The following is a 21,590-nucleotide window of genomic DNA, read 5'->3' on the forward strand; positions in this document are numbered from 1 at the left end:
AAAGTCCAGCTCATGTAAGGTCCACAGGACAGAGGTTCTGTAACCACAGGAGACTATCCAGACCAGAAGTCTGGCAGGCAGATTCCTATTTCTCTCCACACTCTCTTGTTGCCTAGAACCTGGCCACTGCCATCTTTCCTCCAGAACCTCACATTTAGTCTGGTTGGACTCCCATGTTCCTGAAAGGATGGGCCCCCCCTCAAAGATGCAGAGGTTTCATCCTACAGTACACACCATTGCCAGCCAGAGGATTTGCATGCTTAGCCCCAGCTCAGCTATTGTGTGCTAGCAGTGATATATGCCTTGTCTCTCACCATGACTCTGCTGCTCAACTCCTGTTGTGCAACCCAACCACCATCTCAGGCCCCATCACTACTGCCCTGGTGCTCAGCCATTGCACCTGGAGCTTGACCACTGTCTCCAGTGAGGTGTTTAATTTCTTCTCTGCCATCCTGTCCTCAGCTACCACATGCTGGGGACATGAAACCACTAGAGACTGCAGCCCTCCACTCCATTTTTCAACTCTAAGTGAGGTCTCTGGAGGGTTTGGAGAAGCTGGTCTGACCCTGTCCACCAGCAGGAACATAGGACTGAGCTCAAGCTATGACTCCACCCTGCTTCACCCAAAAAGGTTGCCTTGTAAGAGCTGAAATCAAAGGCTGTAAAGAAAATACTGTCTTCCCAATACCTGCACCATCTGGAGACCCTGTGATACTGGCAGCGTTCACCAAATGCAAGTTCCTGAGTGCTCACTCTTCAATGTGGTCACCAACCTTGAACTGTCCTTGTCTCCCACGTCAGGAAGCTCTCACATGCCCTTGTATGCTTAGGCTTGATTCCTGTGAACCCCTGGGGTTTCCATGGTTCAAGAGTTTGGCATCTCAAGATCCCATTCCCATTCAGCAAGAGTCTTTTCTGGACTTAGTATAGCCCATTTGTACTTCCTGCTTAGAGCTCCTCCACTGTCCCAGGCCCCAGCACCCATCAGAGGCCTTATGTTAACTGAATTCCTGATTCTGGGACAAAGTACAGTATGAACCTCTGCTGTCCCCGTCTGTCCTGCCTCACACTTCCCAACAAGGCAGTACAGTAGGTTAGAAGGCTCACCAGCTCCCCTGTGGAAACAGCCCAGACCCTGCGCATGACCTAGTGCTTTCTTTACTGGGAGATGCGCACAAGTGCATGTGGTTTTGGGATGAAAGTCTGCATCCTGTTAAAATCAGAAAATTACATTCATTTAAATATATATTATTTGCATACAGTACATGTGCAAGTGGAAATACATTTATATATAGCATGTGTGCCTAATAAGCTGGGATTCAAACATCCAAGAGCCTCCCAGTTCCAAACCATGTGGTCAGAAGTCTGGTCTTCCACTACAAGGGAATAAACTTATATGAGAACTTTAAACAACATTTTTGAAAGTTAAAACAATTTTACTTTCTTTTCCCCTGCAAGCACTAACATAAAAATCCTAGGACCTAGTACAGTGGGTGTCTCCACTATGGTTTTGTGTAACTTACATTATTAATTTCAATGTAGTGGCCTTTAAACAAAGAAAACAATCAATATGCTTATGGTTGTGAACCTATGTGAGATATTTGCTGACAATGGCATGGTAAAAACATATTGTAACGCATACGGCCTCCATTGCTTGCAAGAGCTGGCTTACCAGAGCAGTGACATCACCGCCCTTCCCTGTGAATAGCAGGGACCGCAGCCACCGGGCTGTCGGGAGATTTCCGTTTGGCTCAAGAGGCTGAGTCCCTGTTGAGTGATGCTGGAGACCCAGCGAACCAGGCCGACCTGATGTGGCAGTGGCGAGGGCGCCCACATGAACCCTGAAGCGTTACAGGATTTATAACAGATAATGAGACTGATTGAGGGCTAAAGTATTTGAGTTGCTAAATTATGTAGTTCATGCTTTAACTTAAAAAAGTTACTGTACATTCTTTTACAAAAAAAATATATTAAATAATGCACAGTATGTTAGCTGAGACAGATAAAGACTGAAGTTAACATGCTGTTTTAACTAAGCAATTGATTTGAACCTATTTCCTTGGCAGTTAGGAAGGGGATGCATAAATTACAGTTTATTAGTTTTTGTGACTCATATGTCAAACATCCTAAAATGTTAGGATACAGTAACAGAAATGATTTTCTCAACAGATGGCTTGCTAACACTCGTCAGTGCTCATTTATGAGTGGGAACTTGTATTTTTTTTCATCTAATGCCAATCATCACTTCGTTTAAGTCTTTGGACCTCAAACGTTCAGTGTAATTTTCAAAACGAATTCCCGCAGTTCTACAGAATCAAGCCGAATCCGGTGGGTTTCCTTCACAACTTTTATTGACTAATAAATAGGATAATGGTCTTTACATTTATACTTTCTTCCAGAACAGATTTGTTTTGCAAGTCACTGCTTATGATTAGCTCAGAAGGCAGATGAGAAATATCAGCAGATAAAAGGTCATAATTTTGGGGGGTATATTTTGGTTTTAAACTTTCCCAGATACGACTACACAGTACGATGACAGCTTTTTGCACAGTAATGAGGAGTACGTTTTCGCACTAGAACTGGCAAATTCAAAAAGATCTAAACCAATATAATTAAGGATGATCAAAGTGTAAACGAGAGCAACGAGAGACAGATCAACTCTGGGACTTTAGCATTTGAGGCTTCGCTGCCGTGAATGTGTTGAAAACTCTTCAGAAAGCAAAGCGTTAACCCCCCACTGCAATGAGCGCATTCCCACGAGAATGCAAACCTGAACTCCGCTTTCAGGCTCGCCGTTACCGCGGCGGAATCAGGGAGCATCAGCTACAGAAAAAAACAAACACTGGTGGGCTACTGTACACTAAGGTGAGATCACTCCCTTGTTGAAAGGACAAAGAGAAACATGCAAGTACTGTCGAGCAGCTCGGCCGTGCTCGACGAAAAAGAGGCAGTAACCGAGTAACTACCGGACGGAGACTCCTAAAGCCTGTGCTGTTTTTCAAGGCGGATCAACTAACTGCAGTTATAATACAGAGCAATAGAGATCAATTGCTGGGTAAAATCACGTGCCCGCGCATGTCACCCACGGTTACGAGAGAAAGTTGCAGTTGAGGATGTAGCGGGGAAGAGAGGAATGTATCATATGGACCTAACAGTACATCTGAAAGCATCGATCAGTGAGTTACAAGAAACATACTTTGTATGTGTATTTTGTACTACGGGACTTAAAGTGACAATAATAAGACAATAAAGTGTTTGGGCTGCTTTGCTAGGAAGAAACGTGACACTGGATTCCGAATGCAACAATTAACCTTGATTTGGACATTAAGAGGATTAAATCATATTCTGGAATAAAGAGGACTGTGCTCTCGGGAACATTGTTAAAAATTTTTATGGTTTGTTGCAAGCAAACATATATACTGGTGCACAAAGATAATAATAGGTGACACCAAATGACTTTTTTTTTGTTTTGTTTATAAAAGTCAGTCGTTTTATCAGGTCGATATATTACCAAAAATAGAGTTTCAAGAGCATCCCCGTGATAAGGGAAAGGTGTGAGCACTGTAAGGAAAGACACATAAGTCAGAATTGTGCTGCGTGCGTAACAAAGGATGAACGCGACGATTGATACAGTTAGATAATTATTATCACCGTTTGGGCTGTATTTGCTCCGGTACACGGAATTCACACGCGACACTGTGTTTCTGCTGCCGGGACTTCCACTCCAGCGATTTGAAATGAGGACCGCATTCGAATCCCCGGCTGTCTGAGGCGCACACTTCAGTTTTCAGCTGGTTTTCTTCCTTTCGAAGTAACATATACGGAAGAAAAACTGAAACAAGTAAAAAAGACGTCCGATTACAATGGATTTGCAAAATAACTGGACTGCATCAAAAAAGACTGTGATGGCAAAGATCTTTAAAGTTCGCAAGAGGAGAGAGATGTTGTTCCTCCAAGTGTGTTTCATCTGCAGCATACTGTTTTTGGCGTGGTGCATGTCAACATTGCTGTCAAAAACAGGTAAGTTTAATTCTTCCCTACTAAGAAGGTGTACCGCACTATTGTGAACACCAGTTATTTGGTGTCATGTGACATGTGAATTCTGCAGTGTGAGTGCGCAGACACCATACATACGAGAACCTACACATGAACTGCTTTTTTTCTGTAGGATCTAATGTATTCTTTTTCCTTTTAGATATTCCCAACGAACAGTTTACACTAGGGGTTCCATCGGCAGATGGGGTGCTTTGAGGGACTATTCAGAATAAGACCAAAATTATTTACTGCAAGATAACTTGAACAACCATCACCATTGTTATGCGCGGTTCAATTACACGCAGACAGGAGGCTCTTTAATTAAAACTGCTGTCTCAATAAGAAGCTGTAATATGAAAACACGTTTTAGTTTTGTACGAGTAGTGTGTCCAGCTTGTTCCCTTGACTCATCCCTAGACTATATGAAGACGGCCAGGACGGAGATACTATAACCTGTTTAGAAGATTTGGCCTTGACTTCTCCTTAGTCACAGGTTAGAGGAGGGTGTGTGCCCCTTGGTGTATCGTGATAGGGTACATACTGCATGCCGCAGTACGGGAGCACAACACGCTGGGTTTGAATGACTGCATATGCCTAGTAACTCGTACAGTGCGTGCAGGGCATCTCGCGTCTAACGCAAGCTAGTGTTTGTGCCTGTTTGTCCTGCTCCGTATAAGGGGTTTGCGAATGAGACAGTGTCATGTGAATGCTGATGTGACTTGAAAACAGTTGATTAAAGACCTTTTAAACGACGGAATAGCAGTATCTGTAGATTCAGAAGCTCTCATGCAGCAACAGTGCCATCCTACTGTACATGCTTAGGTAAAAAAACACGCTGATCACAGAAGATACCTTGTGTTGTCAATTTGTTTTTTGTGAATGGCATTAAGATTACTGATGCATCCACTTTAGGTACTAAAATGGAAATAGGGGTCACTGTTTTTTAGGCAACTAGCAATATTTAGTAGCGACTTCTTGCTGACCTTTTAAACTTGCACTAGTTTCACTTGATTTTATCTAATGGTGGATTTGTTGTGGTGACTGAATTTACCAATGTGTCGCAAAGTGCATTTTACACGATGGGCTGCACCGTATTTGGTGTATATCGTGTACTGTGAATAAGCGCGGGAAATATCTGGCCATCTCATAATATTAGAAAATACCGTATGAAATACCTCTTTATGCTTCCTATATACTGTATACAGTACTGTATGTTATATACAGTAACCCCTTCTATGCATACAGTACGTGGTGTAAATGCTGAAGTACAGTATTAAGAACAGCACATTATAATCACATCACACGACGTTTCTTTATAGGTCACCTCAAGAATAAACGAGCAGGATTGGCTACTAAATGTTTTGATTATTTTTTTTAAAATATATGAAGTTAGCAAAAAAATACAGTCAGGTGCCTTTTAGAATATATATCAATGTATGTTGAAGACATTATATAATTATTATTTGACAGTTTGTCATTTTACAAATGATCTAGTATATTGCCCAAGAGAGAATCAACCAGTATTTTTTTAAACCACAAAAACAAATCGAATGTCATGATCTGCTTGATATGAGAGTTCTATGGGCACATAGAACATAATGACAATAAGAAGGTGACAAATGGGAGGCAGTCATTCAGCCCATCTAGATAGTTTAGTTGCTAGTCGCTAAGTGATCCAAAAATCTCATCCAGGTATTTCCTAAAAAGAAATCCAGGGTTTCGGGTTGGGTAATTGTTCCATACTGTGACAACCCTTTATGTAAAATGCCTCCTGTTCTCAGTTTTAAGTGCCCTTCCATATGCTGTAGTTATGTCTCGTATCCTATGGTTTGTGCTTCACTGTGGATTCTGAAAAAGTCCTCTGTGTTGACTTTGTCAGTGCAATTGAAAATTCAGAATACTTGAATCAGGTTTCCTCAAAGTCTTCTCTGTTCAGGATTAAAAATGTTTAGTTTTGCTGGCTCTTCTCTTGACTGATTGCAGTGTAGCAGTATGTTTTTCTACAAAGTGGTGATTGGAATTATACACAATATTTTAAATTAGGTCTTACTAGTGCCTTGTGGAATTTTAACATTCCCATCCCTTGATATATGCAGGAACATAAAAACATAATTGGTGCTATGAACACAGTTTGCGCAACAGCTATTAATGCTGTAATAATACATATAAATTGTAACGTAAGTTTTAGGTTAAATTTCTTTCTCAATGTGAAGTATGAACAAAGGTAGACACCCCCCCCCACACACTAAAATTCCCACTAATAACCCTGTAAGAGTGATATGAAAAGCACATAGTTATACCTTTAAGACTAGATACAGGTCCGATGAGCCTTAAGGGAACTGGGTCACAAAAAAAATTGTTTGGTTATCTGCTGAACATTGAAAGGGAGCTGATGTAGAATCCAGCAGGAAAAAAGGCACTGGATAGCTAACATTGATTGACAGTGTGATCAAGCCGGTCAGGAGAGTCATAACACATCTTTCTTGCCTGTTTTTAGAAGCTAACATCCCTGAGGAAGGGAATATGGGATCTGAACTCAATCAATTAGCAGCAAATAGAATATCTGCAGAAATACACAGGAACCATCAGATCACATCCCCACAGTGAGAAAGCAGTGAGACCCATGTGTGTCTCATCCTGGTCTCTTGTGACTGCAGCATTACCACCTTTTAACCTTTTTAGTCATCCAATTTGCGAAGTTTGTCAAGCTTGAGCCTGGTCATTACTGAGATGGAAGATCATCAAGGAAGAATAGGATCCTGCTATAAGGCTGGAGCCGTGGAACTGTAAGTTTTAGTTGAACCATAGGCGACACATTTCCCTCTGCATCAGAAGTTTGGAAGCAGTACCCTCATGTGGTGACAGAGGACACTGAGCTGAAGTAGGTGCCATCCTTCTGTTGAGACATTTAATCAAGATCCTTATTACTTGGTCGTTAAAGATCCCGGGGCACTTTTTTGAGAGAGCAGAGGTGTTAACCCCAGTGTCTAAGTTGAATCCCACTTTAGACTTGTGGAATCTGGCCTTTAAATTCAGTTAGAATTACTCACTTAACTACCTGCAAAGTCCTGGAGCAACTGGCTTACAAACATTTCCATGTGCAATTAAGGTGGATGAAGTGGATCCACTCCTATACTTAAGACTCTCTGTGTTGGAAGTACTATATACATTAAAGGAATTATTATCCTATCATGTCAGTAATCATCTTTGAAAATATCCTAATAACCAACCCCACTGAGGTTGTACTGTATATGGTATCCAAAGCCCAAATACTTTGGAGGTGTCCAAATAAAGTCCAAACTTTAAATATTGCTGGCCTTGGATTGAAATGGGCATTGTGTCCTGGATATAATTGTTTATGTTATATTTGTTGAGGCAAGCCCAGTTGCCTGCTACACAGTGCTTTATGCTTTATGTAAGTTTGCTGGTGTCTAGCATAAGCGAAGGGGTAGAATTCTGTTATATTTGCTTTTAAACAGGTGTTTTGTCATACTTGGGTGTCTCTTTTTCCATCCAAACATTGTCTCTAGAGCTCTTCTGTGACCTGGTACTTTAAGGTATGTACCAGTGTGGTCTATTTAAATTGTTTTACATACTTGTTACTCTGGATTTTCTTTTTTGGTTCTGTTTGTTTTTAAAATATCTGGTTTATACAGCTGTAACCAATTGTGGGAAACATCTTATCTGTTTTTAACTGGTTCACTGTGATTAGGGTAGTACTGAAAAGCTTTGAAGCTTACTTTCAAATTTCAAATGCTCTTTGCATACAGCATCTCTGAGAGTACAGTATGCAGGACAAAAACTTGTTTTATTTCTGAACAGTGTCCATTTTGAGTTCAGTAATTTAATAATATTGTGATAATTTGTCTTTGAACAATAATAATAATAATAATAATAATAATAAACTTTATTTTATATAGCGCCTTTAAAGGTGGCTTCTCAAAGCGCTTTACAGGATGACAATAACAATAAATAAGAAGACTACAACAATAAATAAGAAAATTTCACAAGACAGGACACAATTATAATTACAACAATACAACAATAATAATAGAGGAGACCGTGGAAGATGGTATTAAGAAGAGCAGAGGGGTGAAGAATGGAAGCAGTTAAGTAAAGGCTTTTCTGAAAAGGAGGGTTTTGAGTCTGGATTTGAAGGAGTTTAGAGAAGGTGACTCTCTAATATCCTTGGGCAAGGAGTTCCAGAGCTTGGGGGCATAGCAGGAGAAGGCCCTGTCGCCCATACAATGTAGACGGGCTTGGGGGACAGTAAGGAGGGCAGAATTTGAAGAGCGGAGGTTGCGAGGTGGGGAGTAGGGCGATAAAAGTTCAGACAGGTATTGAGGTGCCAAGCCATGTAAAGCCTTGTAGGTGAGCATGAGGATTTTAAAGTCTACGCGGAATTTGACCGGAAGCCAGTGCAAGGACTCCAGGATAGGAGTAATGTGAACACTTGCACTAGATCTGGTCAGGATTCTGGCTGCTGAATTTTGGACATACTGCAGCTTGTTCAGAGTAGATTTAGATACCCCAGGGAGCAGAGCATTGCAGTAGTCAATTCGAGAGAATACAAATATGTTGATCAGCTTTTCAGCCACAGTTAATGATAGCATAGGGCGTAGTCTTGCGATATTTCTAAGGTGAAAAAAAGATGTTTTGAAAGTATGCTGTACATGTGGGTCGAATGTTAAGCCAGAATCGAATATAACCCCAAGGTTTTTCAATTTTGATTGGAGCTCAAGTACAGAGCCATCTACAGACAGGGTTACAGGACTGGCTTTACGAAGTTGATGGGAGGTACCAATAAGCATGACTTCAGTCTTGTCACAGTTAAGATGAAGGAAGTTTTGAGTCATCCAAATTTTTATGTCAGAGATGCAATTAGATAGAATAGAGACAGCCACATCAGTGTCGGGTTTGGTATGGATGTATATTTGAGTATCGTCAGCGTAAAAATGAAAGCTGAGGCCATGTGATCTTAAAAGCTGACCAAGTGGGAACATGTAAATGCTGAAGAGCAAGGGGCCCAGTATTGAGCCCTGAGGGACACCAGACTTGACAAGACCAATTTCAGACCTGTACCCATTGAGAGAGACAAAGTGACAGCGATCAGTGAGGTAAGACTTAAACCATTTGAGGGCAGTGTCAGAGACTCCAAACACAGTCTCGAGACGAGAAAGCAAGATGTTATGGTCAACAGTGTCAAAGGCAGCACTGAGATCAAGAAGGATGAGTATGGAAAGAGAACCAGAATCAGAAGCTATTAGGAGATCGTTGGTGACTTTGACTAGGGCGGTTTCTGTGCTGTGAAGTTGACGGAAGCCAGATTGGAGGGGTTCGAAAAGGTTGTTTGTCATGAGGTGGTTATGTAACTGAAGTGTGACAGCACGTTCTAGAATTTTAGAGAGAAAGGGTAAGTTGGAGATGGGGCGAAAGTTGTTAAGATTGTCGAGAGCCATGTTAGGCTTCTTGCCTAACATGAAAAACAAAAAAACAAATGCTTTTTTGTCTAGCGGCTAATGGTGATTTGTAGTACTTGTAGTAAGATCTCAGTTTTACGTCTTGTCCGAAGGGCAGGGATCAATGAGATAGTTGCTTGTTCTGGGTGATGTACTGGTCTGGTCATTACAGCACATCAAATCTCACCTGTTTGGCAGCAAAACAGGGCAGAAGAGTCAGATGTTTTAAAGGAAGCTGAAATAGAAGAACAGGAATGGAAACATAGGTCTAGAAAGAGTTTAATTAAAGACAATTTAAGAAAATAAGTTTGAACCGAGCATGTTATAAAAGTGACCCCTTGGAATCAACCTTGAAACTTGGCCTTCTGGTGTGGCAGAATTAGCTGTTGTCTGGAGCAGTGGTGTTAAACGCATGTGCTGTGGCAAGCCAGATTGGTTTTAAAATGACTTCAAATGGGTCAGACATACTGTATCATAAATTATCAAAATACTAGGAACATTCATTACATAGTAATGTGTGTACAGTGTTGTGTGTTTAGTGTTTATTGTACAGCCATAGATCACCTTTTACAATTTGCCATATTTTTGAGACCTCAGGTCTAGAGAGTGGCGCTGTGCCTGTGGGGCACAGCATAGTTGGACTTGTTGTAGTAATATTATGACTTGTGTTACCAGGCTGCATGATGGCACTTTGGATACAACCCCCTAGAAAAACCCCTTTATTGGCCAAGATGAGGGTTGGAAGGTGAGAGTGGCATTTTCTGATAAAGTGTGGTTTGTATGTGCCATACACATGAGAGGATTTTCCATTGTTATCACCTGGTAAGGAGAAGATACACTGCATGCAAGAAATTAACCCATTTGTCATGTATTCTCTGAACTAGTGATATACATAATGAACACATGTCAAGTGCTTGGGAAATCAATAGGGAAACAACACTGAATAGTACAGTATCAGCAAAAAGTTAGCAGTCAGCACTGGAAGGTGACATCCAGTACTTGTGAGTAAAGAGGAACAGTCGTAAACGTGGCTGATGTTGCCTACATTTCCTGATGTTTACAGAATAATTGAATATCTTGTAATATCTTATTACCTCCAAGGAAACTCTGCTGGTGCATAAAAATATTGTAATTTATGGCTATTGAATCAAGATCTTAAAGTGTAGAAAAACAAATGAATGTTTAGACATTACATTGTTGGTTTTCATTGAGCATTTCTTAAATTCTTTCACTAAGTTAAGAACAAATTCTGAAGTAGGCACAACAAAGCATTAACAAATTAAAAGAGTGTCTTTCATATGTTATGGTCAAAAGAACATTTAGTCTTCAACATACTCAAACATCTATTTCAGTATATTACTAGTCTTAGTTGGACTGAAAATAAATTGAATGTATCCACCCAAAAGACAAAATATATAAAAATACTGAATGTTTTGACAAATAATTACAGAGAATGACACACCATAAATTTAAGTATTAGCTTATAAAATAATCTAGATGGTTGCTTTTGAATATTTGCTAGCTTTTCAAACGTGCATCGTATTGTTTTTGCATACTACAGTACATGAAGGGCAGTCAACATCCTAGCAACATGGCTATTTTCTGACAGGTAACAATACCACTCCAGTAATGTATTGTTCTCTTAAGCAAAATTGAATATTTTATATTTATATTGAATATCTCATATTAAATATGAGAGTTTTGTTTTAAATATACAAATCCCTTTCCATCAATGCAAATCAAAGATTAATTCAACTTTTATTTCTTGAATAGACATTAATTAATCTATTAGGTATATTTGTTTACCACTTTTATGTCCCTTTGATCGGTTTATTACAGTTAACTATTCATAAAACACATTTTGCAATGTACGTTTTCCAAAAAAATCTCAATGTTTGTTCTGTATTCATAGATTTTTATACTGATATAAAACATGTTTAATCTCTTGTGTCATTTAAGCATAGCTTGAATAATACATATAAATTGGTAATATTTTATCCCCCCTTCATTAGTACATACTGTATATAAACCATATACAGATGCAGCCGTTAGAATGCGCAAGGTGTCAGTACGAGCTGCGGTATCCAGGACAGCACTTTGTCATGGCGATTAATCTGATGCAGGACTCCATTGCTTTGTAAAACTGCCAGGTGGCGCAGTGAATCCTAAAAGTACCACACCTGTGTGTGGTTTTCAGACAAATCAGTGCAGTATTAATATTTATTATTTCAAAATAGGTGAGAAATAACCCGCAGTTGCTTACAAATGTCCAGAGACTTCAATATACAGTAATATTATACAAACTGATAATTTAAACCAAAAATAGTGCTCTGGAAATAAAATAATATGATAAGAAATGGTGAATGCAAACGTATACAAAATTACTGAGAAACAGCAAAAATAGTATATTATAAATCAAAAACATTTTGTCATAAATGGTGGTGTAAAGTGTGGTTTGGGCTCCTTAAAGAGAATCTCTGGTGCTCTGTTACTGAAAAACCCACAATGGCAGAGCGTAGACAATAACTGAACAGACTTTAATATTTTCTTAAAGTGGTCTATTTTCTTACATTTCTGTACTGTTTGCTTAATAACATCAGGGAGCATTTTAGATCTAGACACTTTTCTTTCAGGACAATGATATAAAACGCACATCAGAACTGTGTTAAAGCAGGGGAAATAAACTGGGTGAAAACACCAGCAGACATGCCCGATTTAAATCCATTAGAGATGGTCTGTTGCTCTCTCAAAGACTACATTCAAAGGATAGCGAAACTGACCACAAAGCAAGAGCTCATCAAAGCAATCAGAAAGCTCCGTGACAAGAGCTGACCAAACAAATGTGCAATAATCATATTAACAGACCTTTTCATGTTCTTCCAAATATTGTAGAATGCTGGGGGGAGGGGGGGATTTGGGAATGTTTAAGGTTAGAAGATGTTGTAATGTATTTTTTCTGTTTTAAATTATCAGTTTATATAATGTTACTATACATTGAAGCCTCTGGATTTGTGTATGCAACTGTGAGTTAATTTCCAGCTACAGGCTTTTTCACCTGTACTTGTGTCCTATTTCATCACATTAGAACATCAGGAAAACAGAATCCCAGTGTTATCTCATGTCTGTCATGTTTTAGTTTCAGTTTTGTCAAATTAAATGTTAAAATTAGAGACAACTCTTTATCAGTGCTCATCTTTATTTACAAATGGTAATATTAGAATTTAGTTACTTTGATGAGTTCTATAAAATTAAAAAATATACAGCTTCAATGTACATCACATTTTAAAATGATATATATCAAAATACATGTATTCAAGAAATATGATTATTAGACTAAAAATAAACAGTTTAAATGAAGCTACAGTTTCACAGCAACTATTACTACTTCATCTAATGCAACACAAGCATCACCTATTGATCTTCTAGAGCTTATGGCTAATGTTAGTTTTGATGTGCAATCTAAATGGCAGCATTTGTCATCATTTGCCAAACCGCTTTATACCATTTGATGTATGACAGGGACGGGGACAGTGACACTAAACTGTAAAGAGGTGCCGTCCTTCGGATGAGACATAAAACCGAGGTCCTGACTCTCTGTGGTCATTAAACCCTGGCATCCTGGCCAAATTTCCCTTTGGCCCTTACCAATCATGGCCTCCTAATAATCCTCATCTATGAATTGGCTTCATTACTCTGCTCTCCACTGATAGCTGATGTGTGGTGAGCATTCTGGCACACTATGGCTGCTGTCGCATCATCCAGGTGGATGCTAAACATTGGTGGTGGTGGAGGGGAGTCCCTGTTACATGTAAAGCGCTTTGAGTGGAGTGTCCAGAAAAGTGCTATATAAGTGTAAACAATTATTATTATTATGTCGCAGGAAGCTGGAGCCTCCCTGGCAAGCAACGAGTGCAAGGCAGAGTACACCCTGAATGGGGCGCCAGTCCATCCCAGGGCAATTGCAAGCCAATCATACATGGAGACAATTTGGAGGCTATGGTAAAGTCTGAGGGGGGAAATTTGGCCCGGACACCAGGATAACTCCCTACTCTCATCGAGAAAACGCCCAGTGATCTTTAATGATCACTGAGAGTCAGGACTTCGGTTTAACATCTGGCAGCATTTGTATTATATACAAACATATCAGATTGCTTTGTACTGTATATAAAATTGATATTGGTAGTAGGATATCAATAAATATAGAGCTAGTAGAGGATAATTATCCATTAAAATGACATTAAATGAATATGTTCCCTATCCATGTTTATCTGTTATATACAGAACACTGCCTATAGAAAGTACACCCTCTTGACTTTGTTGTTTCACTTCCTCAGAGTTTCATGCATTCAAGTGAAGTTTTTTCCACTTATCTACGCACTATACTCCACACTTTTAAAGGGATTTTTTTTCTCCTGGGTGAAAAAAATTATACATTTAAAAGACAAACTGATAAATCAGAATTAGATAAGTCTCCACTCCCCTTAGTTAATACTTGGTAGTAACACCTTTGGTTACAATTGTGAATTGGGATTGTCTATTGGGATAGGGTGTACCAACTTTGTCAAGTTCCTTGGGGATCATGAATGGACAGCATTCCACAGATGTTTGATTGGATTAAGGTTGGGGCTGACTGGGCCACTCATGATCTTGTACCATTTTGTTCCTTAGTCAATCCAGTGTAGCTTTGGATGTGTGCTTTGGATTGGATGATTGCACTATGCAGCAGAGAGAACCTACATATAGAATTTAACACAGGTAGAGACCAAATTACTTGTTTTTGAAGGAGATTTTTTACACCTGAGGTAAATTAGGTTTGCTACTACAAGGGGGATGGTCAACTTTTTCAGCCAAGCCTTTTCAGTTTTTATTTTGGATTTCTAGACACGTATGTTTTAGAATATTTTCATTCACTTGGAAGTTGTAGAACAGAATTGTCAATGAATTTTTAAAAAAGCTGTTTAATTCCTGGCTATAAGAAAACAGATGGTAAATATCTGAAAAGGGTTTGCAGATATTCTATAGGCAATGTAATTTCTTTCTATCCCAAAATACTTTTCCTTGGTATTATGCTGGGGCGTGTCCAGTGTGGAGGCGGAGCCCTGGAGGAAGGGCAGCGTCTCGCCTTTGTAGCTGTCCCGGCTATTTGAGGATGAGCCACAGCTGTGCAGGTCCTATAAAGGCACACAGGGCATCCCCTGAAGGGGAAGTTTTTACACCAGCAGTCCCGGAGGGGATTGCACCCGCGTAAGGCGTTCTTTTCTTTCTGCCTGTCCCGTCTCGTATTCTCACTAGGGCAGGCACACCTTTTTCACACACTAAGTTTTTGTTTTGTTTTTGCCTTATGCGCCCTGCTCTACCAGACTGGACCTCAATTAATAGTGTAAGTCCAGTCTGGTCACCACTGTGTTAGCGGTTCTTCTTTTTCCCAGGCTGTACCCCATTAATTAGGGTAAGCCCAGCCTGGAGGTTGCGATGCATGGTGGTACACCTTTCCTTTTGCCTTTTTGTTGCTTTTTCACCCCTTTTTGTGTTATTTTTGGTTCCTCATTTAGGAGCGTTGACTTTTTACCAGTGCTCGCCGCGGCTCCTCCTAGTGCTGCATTGTTACACCTTTTTTTCTGCTCTTTCATGCAGCGGTCTTTCTGTCTTTCTTTGGAAGGATGTCAATGAAAATGAAATGTACAAGTAAATATCTAATAGTATTACACCTATGAAGAAAACTAAAAGACCAAAAATACCTAACAGATCTCAGGGGTATTTTGCTGGTCTGTTCTCTTGCCTTAGTTCTGTTAGTACCATCTTTCCCACACACTAGCATGAGTTTGTGAGCATCACCTGGTTTCATTATCCTTTAATGTTTACATCCTCTTAGACATTCCTTAAATTTGGTACCCTTGACTGAATATTTTTTATGGGTTATACTCACCTCCTTGGAAGGTGTTTGGTGTTGACATTCATTACCGTTGACATTGTAAATTACTTGAAGATGGAACCACGTGGTAATGTGTCCCAAGTGTTAGGTTAGTGGTGCACATTGTTGCTCTGAGCATGCAGTACAGGTATTTGACACTTGCTAAGCAGAGAGAATATACTGTATGAATAGGCCCTGAGAATTTAATTGTCCTACTTCATAGCATAGTAATCTGATGGTTTGATTTTGCTGCAACTATTAGAAATTGGAATTCAGGGAGTACCTTTGACTGATAGAAAATAATCAGAACAAACAGCGACACACACGGATGCAAATTTATTAAGGCATGAATAAAAAATGCTAAATTATCCAGTACAATAATTTATTTATATATATATATGAATTAATCTGCCCTAAAACAAATGGCTGATCAGTCTCTCAGGAATTACAAAACATACTAATAACTGTTATGTTCACCCCTGCTGGTGAGCAGTGGGGTGAGCTGCCTTTGATGCGGCAGCCAGTTCTTCAGTGTCAGCCCGTCAACTGGTTGCCGAGGAAACCACTTAACTGGAGACTTGGAACACCTAGAGATGGTTTACAACCATGGTCATTCCAGATGTTTCTCAAGATAAATACTCTACATGACAGAGCTCAGGGATTTGACATAGTGTTTTGTCTCTGAGCCCTTCGAACATTGGCCTTGCCCCTCTTATCCTTTTCCCTGTGTTCCTCTAGCTTTTCCCTTACCTGTTCTTCTTTGAATTACTGACCTCTGCTTTTCGGTCTCTCAGATCACCCGTCAGCTTTGTTCTTCTGCAATGTATATCTTGGTTTAGATTCTGACTTGCTCTGACCTTTTCTCCTGGACTTCTCCTTTAAGCTTTGGGCTGCGCTTAGCTTGCTCTCACCAGCTATGATCCCCCATCTGCTTGATCACAATCTCGGACTGTGCTCTTACCTTGGGTTCCAAGCCTGCCACAGCACTGCAACAGTTCCATGTGTCCCAAGCTGGCTGCAGCACCACGATGCCTGTGTGCTTAGCACAGTGTCCTCCTTGGCTTGCTCTGCATGTGTGCAGAGATCTGTGCAATTTACTGCATGCTGCCTGTGAGTTTCTTTGACTCAGCTGCCTCTTGCCCTGCACTTAGGTTCTCTCCAGACCTCAAGATGGACTGCTAGTTCCATTTGAGTTTTTTGCTATTGCAAGTAACTGTTAAAGTAAATTTACCTTATAAGTCAAACTAAAAAAACAAGTAAGTATCCAATGTCTTTCCTCAACTTATCTTATCAGTCATGCTTTGGAACTGCAACTTCATTCTTGAGTGTTATAATGTAATATTTGAATGTGTTTTCATTCGATTAAAGAATTTTTGGTCAGGCACTATTCTCAGTCTTGTTGGAAGAGGAGTGCTGGATCCAGTTGCCGCTAACCCAGTCTTCTAATCTTTGTCTGTCTATATGACAAAAGATGCCTGGTTGGAATAGGAAAGAAAGATAGAAGGTTTCATGCTTAGCTTCTCCAGTCAGACATGGAAGGTATCAGGACTTGGGACTGACTGTGAATGTGACTTAGAATGTGACTTAGTCAGCTTGCCTGTATTTTGTAGCTGCTATGCTGAATATCTGTTAACATTCAGTGGTGTCAACCAACGTCCTACTGTTTTACTTGGGAGATCAGGTGAAATTACAGTTGGGAGATCATCACAAAACTTCTCTAGTTGCAGAAAGAATTAGGCAGAATTTTGTCTTTGGTCAAGATGTGAGAGTTTCATGGAGTCCCATATCACCACGATCTTATTTTCAGTTCAAGCCAAGAGAGAAAAATGGTAATAAATCTTTCTGAATAATAAACACATTCCTAGCCTTGCTACTACAGTCACAATCTATAATCCCAACTATTGCTTAGTATTTTGTAGAACATGTACTCATTGTTATAGACACTTAATCTTTCAGCATGCTAATGTTCCTTTCTACATAACAAAGATTACCCAGAAAGTTTTGCTTGAATTTACAGTATAACAATTTATCAGCATCACTGCTAATTAATGCTTCTGATCTGGCAGTTGTTTTACATATTAAATGGAAGAACATCCCCAGGTTGTATCTGTACCCTGCCATAGTTGGGACAATGCTGAACAACCCAGAAGTGAATTATTAACAGAAGTCTTATCACATGAAACTAACAATTATGTGATGACACCAATATTTAAATGTGAAATCTAGCTTTTCTCTTACCCAATGTTTATTGAGACTAAAAGCTGCAAAGTGTTTTATTAAAAATTATGTGTTATGTTTTTTTTAATGTACTTATATTTCTTAATTTAAGTCGTATTAGGATAAATGTAAAAGATTAGGCCTATACTTGATATTCCATCTACACAGTTTGACATTTCTATTTTTACCAGTACTATTTTAATAATGTAATAAATTACCAGGCTTTGGGATTATTTTGCAAAGCGACTGTTACTTTGCTTATTTTAAGATGTGAAACTATACAGTGCATTTGAGTGCTTACCAATTCTTTTCCTCCTTTTAAAACTAAAAAAATCTCAGGCTCAATGCATTAGGACATGTATCTTTCCCACTGTGACTAAATTAAGCAATTTGAGGCAGCATTTGATTTTTTACAGTTACTGTGCTTACAAAATAAACAACCAGTAAATCAACAGTTATCACTTTAAATGTACCATTGGTCACAGAAAGAAATTAGCAAACGTCACCGCTGGGTTAATAAAAGCAATTAACTTTAGAAGTGAGCATTTTGATGTGGTATTTTGAGTGAGGCAAAAATCTAAAAGTTGAAAAGTACCGTTTCTTTATTATTTTTTCTGCTTTTCGTTAAGTAACAAAAGGTCGGTCTGATTTTGTTCGGATGACTTTTACATTTTGTTAAGGATAATGTAGAGGAGGAATTTTGACCAGATATATCAACTATACCAGAATCTCAGTAAAAGCAGTCTCGCTTTACTTTTGTGTTTGATAGTTTTGTTAGAATTATGTTAGTTAACTATCCAGTGCTGGGTATACTGTACTCCTAATACTATTTTGACAGTTAATTTTCAATTATAACATACACTTGTTTCAACAGACTATTAGGGGAGAAGGGGTGTTCCTTATGTCTAAATATGTTAAATCAGGAATGATGCATTTTCAACTCAAAATGTTTTATCAGCTCAAAAATACATTATAATGTATATGTGTGAGTGTATATATAGCATATATGTTTTTATCTTCTTATTTATAACAACTGGAATCAACACAATGAAATTTTTTGCTTTTGTATAATAGATATACAGTACTGTACAAGCATACAGTATATACAATATAGATGATACATTTAAGTATCATCAATATAGTGTTTAATATAGGCACTAAAGCATGCAAACATACAAACACAGCTCATTGACCTACCCCTATAGGGCACCATTAATATTTCAGAATTTTAATCCTATGTAGTATTTATTTTTTATATTATTATTTGTGCATATTATCATTATTGTGGGGAGAGTTTGGCTTTTCTGATTTTACAGATAAAATTTCCATTTAGCAGATTTAGTCATTTAAACCAAAGTTTACTGTAGTTTTCTCTGGTGCCTCTTCTTTAGGGCTTGATGAAGGGGATAGAAGATCATGCATTCAGTTGCATACAAATATTGTTTCTACAGTATATTGTTAAGAATCTAGATACCATGGGTAACCCCTGGCTATTGACAACATTTCCAGCTTCAAAGCAAGGAGTGTTTGTAGAGATGTAGTGGTCCCAGATTCAATGATCAAAGCAATCATAAAGTTTACCTTGGTTTACCATCAGTTCTGTCTAAATTCCTAAGTGCCAATTTCAGTCCAGGAAGACAGCATACAACAGGTGGGTAAGAGACAGCAAGGGAACAGAGGAAGAGAAAAAGATGGCAAGAGCTCTTTGTCCAGATCATCCAGAAAAAAAAAACAGATTGAAGTTAAGTATTTAAACCTTGTTAAGAGACCTTGCTATTCTGTTGCTGTTAGTAACTTTGATTTCCTGTGTCAAAAATCCCTCATTTAAAAATCGCCTCTCCTGGTTTGTGGGTGCATTTTTAGAATAAGGAAATACTGTAGGTTTCCATTCATTTTAATAGCATCTGGATTTGCAGAGAGAGAATACAACTGTGGGTTGTATTCTTTTTAGTTTAGAAGGCAGCTTATCTTTTCATTTGACTTCTGTTGGTGTTATAGAAGAGTCAAATACTTGGGATTTTCTGGTTGGTTAGGCCTCTAGGACGTCTTATTTGTAAATGTATACATCGCGTAACCAGTGTGTTGTATGTTTGTCGTGTGTAGTTTACTGTCTGTATTATCATTGTTAATAAACATTTGTTTAACCCAGTGTGCCTGAATGATTGTTCTTTTCACCAAAGCTGTGCCAGAGAAAAAAGCATTCATGTGCCTCTAATTATACCAAATGCTTGATTATATTCTGGCAAAACTATTAACAAACGGGGTTATGATTGTTTTAATTATTGATTTATCTGCTTGGTTATTTCTGATATTCACTATTTTAGTAACTTCCTATGTGTAAAAATATGTTCTCCTTAGAACATTTAAAAGTGCAAGGAAGGCATTCGGCCTGTCTTTGAAGTTTAGTTGATGCAAAGATAAAACTAGGATCCTTTCAGAAAGGCATTAGTCAGCTTCGACACATCTAGAACTGTTTGTGTTAGAACAGTTATTTTTTATAAGGGTTATCCGTTTTTTACTTTGTTTAAAAGAACCAGAAATTTTCATGGATATAGTCTGATACAAAAATCTTAAATCAGCCAAGAAAATGTATTAAATAATATTTGTACATAGCTCGCCTTTAAATGTGTTGTGAAATGGTACAGACCATGTCAGTATACATTTGCATACTCAATACAAAGATACATAGTATATGCAAAGAATGACTGTTGAACACATACAGTACCACAAGCATATATATGTCACTTCCTGCAACTGAGCCAAAGATTTTGGCCTTTAGTGTTGTAAGCAACTGGTAAACAGTCATTTAATTTCACCATGATGTGATCAATCATATTAGTTTTAAAAATACACATGTGTTTGAGGGATAAACAGGAAATGACAAAACTTATAACCCAAAAATAGTCCTTTTAGCAGTATTTTTTTAATTTTTTTAAATTTTATAAAGAAGGGAAAGTAATCTCTGAGCCATTGATCTGCTATTCTAATGTTTTTTAAAAAAAATAACAGCAACAGAAAAACTAAAAATATTTTTCGTAATGCAATTTCTCTTTAAAGAGGATATGGTTTAAAATTACCTGGCCCCATAGCAAACAATGGTGCTCAAGAAATTGTTGATTCCACAAGACTCCTACTTTTAAACAGGAATCCATCTAAGTAGGAACAAGTAATAGGTTTATTCCATGCTGAAAAAAAGAAGAAAGAGAACACAACGTTTTGGCCGTGGAGCCTTCTTCAGGTGTGGTCCATCTAAGCAGTTACCTATTGATCAGATCAGGGTTCCAGTCTGTAAGAAATATTTTTTTCAAGTAGTAGCATAAATCCAGATTAAAAATAATTTCACAATTTGGTATGCTTTTTTTAATTAAATGATAACTTTTTGTAAACTGGAAAATAATGGACTAGAATCTAAGCAGTACAGTAATTGAAACTAATGATTTTTTACAGTTTAAAAAAATATGAGTTGAATTTTCACATGTGAGTTTAGTTATAAAAAAGTATGAAAGTCTTATTTCTTTAAATGTGATAGGAAAAACGTTTTATGACTCAGTATGTGCATGCTACTAGGGACAATGTGGTTAATAGTTTATCTGCACCATTTTTAGAATATTATGCCTTTCTATGTCATGCGCTAGTCATTGAGCACAATAATATCCCTTTCTTCAACAAACATCTTTAGTGTTTTTCAGCCGTTTCTTGATGGAAGACAAACTATTAGCATCAATGATATGATTGCATAGTCTTTTTCTTCACTCTCACAAGCCTTCGGGTAGAGACGTGCCTTGAGTTCTCAGTTTTATAATGCATTTTCACAAAATTCCCATTTCTGATCCCAGGTTCCTGTTTAACTTACAAAGTCCACTGTTTGTGGCTTTGTGGATTATATTAATTAATTATATTAAGTCCCTTCATAGTCTTCTTTGCTCATGACTCTATAGGTTTGGTACCTCCACCCTGTCTGCATAGGA

General features: G+C 38.4%; 1 protein-coding gene across 2 annotated transcripts in view; it reads left to right on the top strand.

Annotated features, from left to right (window-relative positions):
* Nucleotides 1-2,736: 2,736 nt before the first annotated feature.
* Nucleotides 2,737-21,590, top strand: part of slc24a4b (solute carrier family 24 member 4b) — a 193,228-nt gene continuing 174,374 nt past the window's right edge. For both annotated transcript variants that reach the window (XM_015351228.2, XM_006632714.3), the window contains exon 1: nt 2,737-4,020. In XM_015351228.2, the coding sequence (XP_015206714.1) occupies nt 3,864-4,020 (157 nt within the window). In that variant the 5' untranslated portion in view covers nt 2,737-3,863. The remainder of the gene's footprint in view (nt 4,021-21,590) is intronic.

The sequence above is a fragment of the Lepisosteus oculatus genome, chromosome 8 (assembly GCF_040954835.1).
Source record: "Lepisosteus oculatus isolate fLepOcu1 chromosome 8, fLepOcu1.hap2, whole genome shotgun sequence".
In the NCBI taxonomy this organism is placed as follows: domain Eukaryota; kingdom Metazoa; phylum Chordata; class Actinopteri; order Semionotiformes; family Lepisosteidae; genus Lepisosteus; species Lepisosteus oculatus.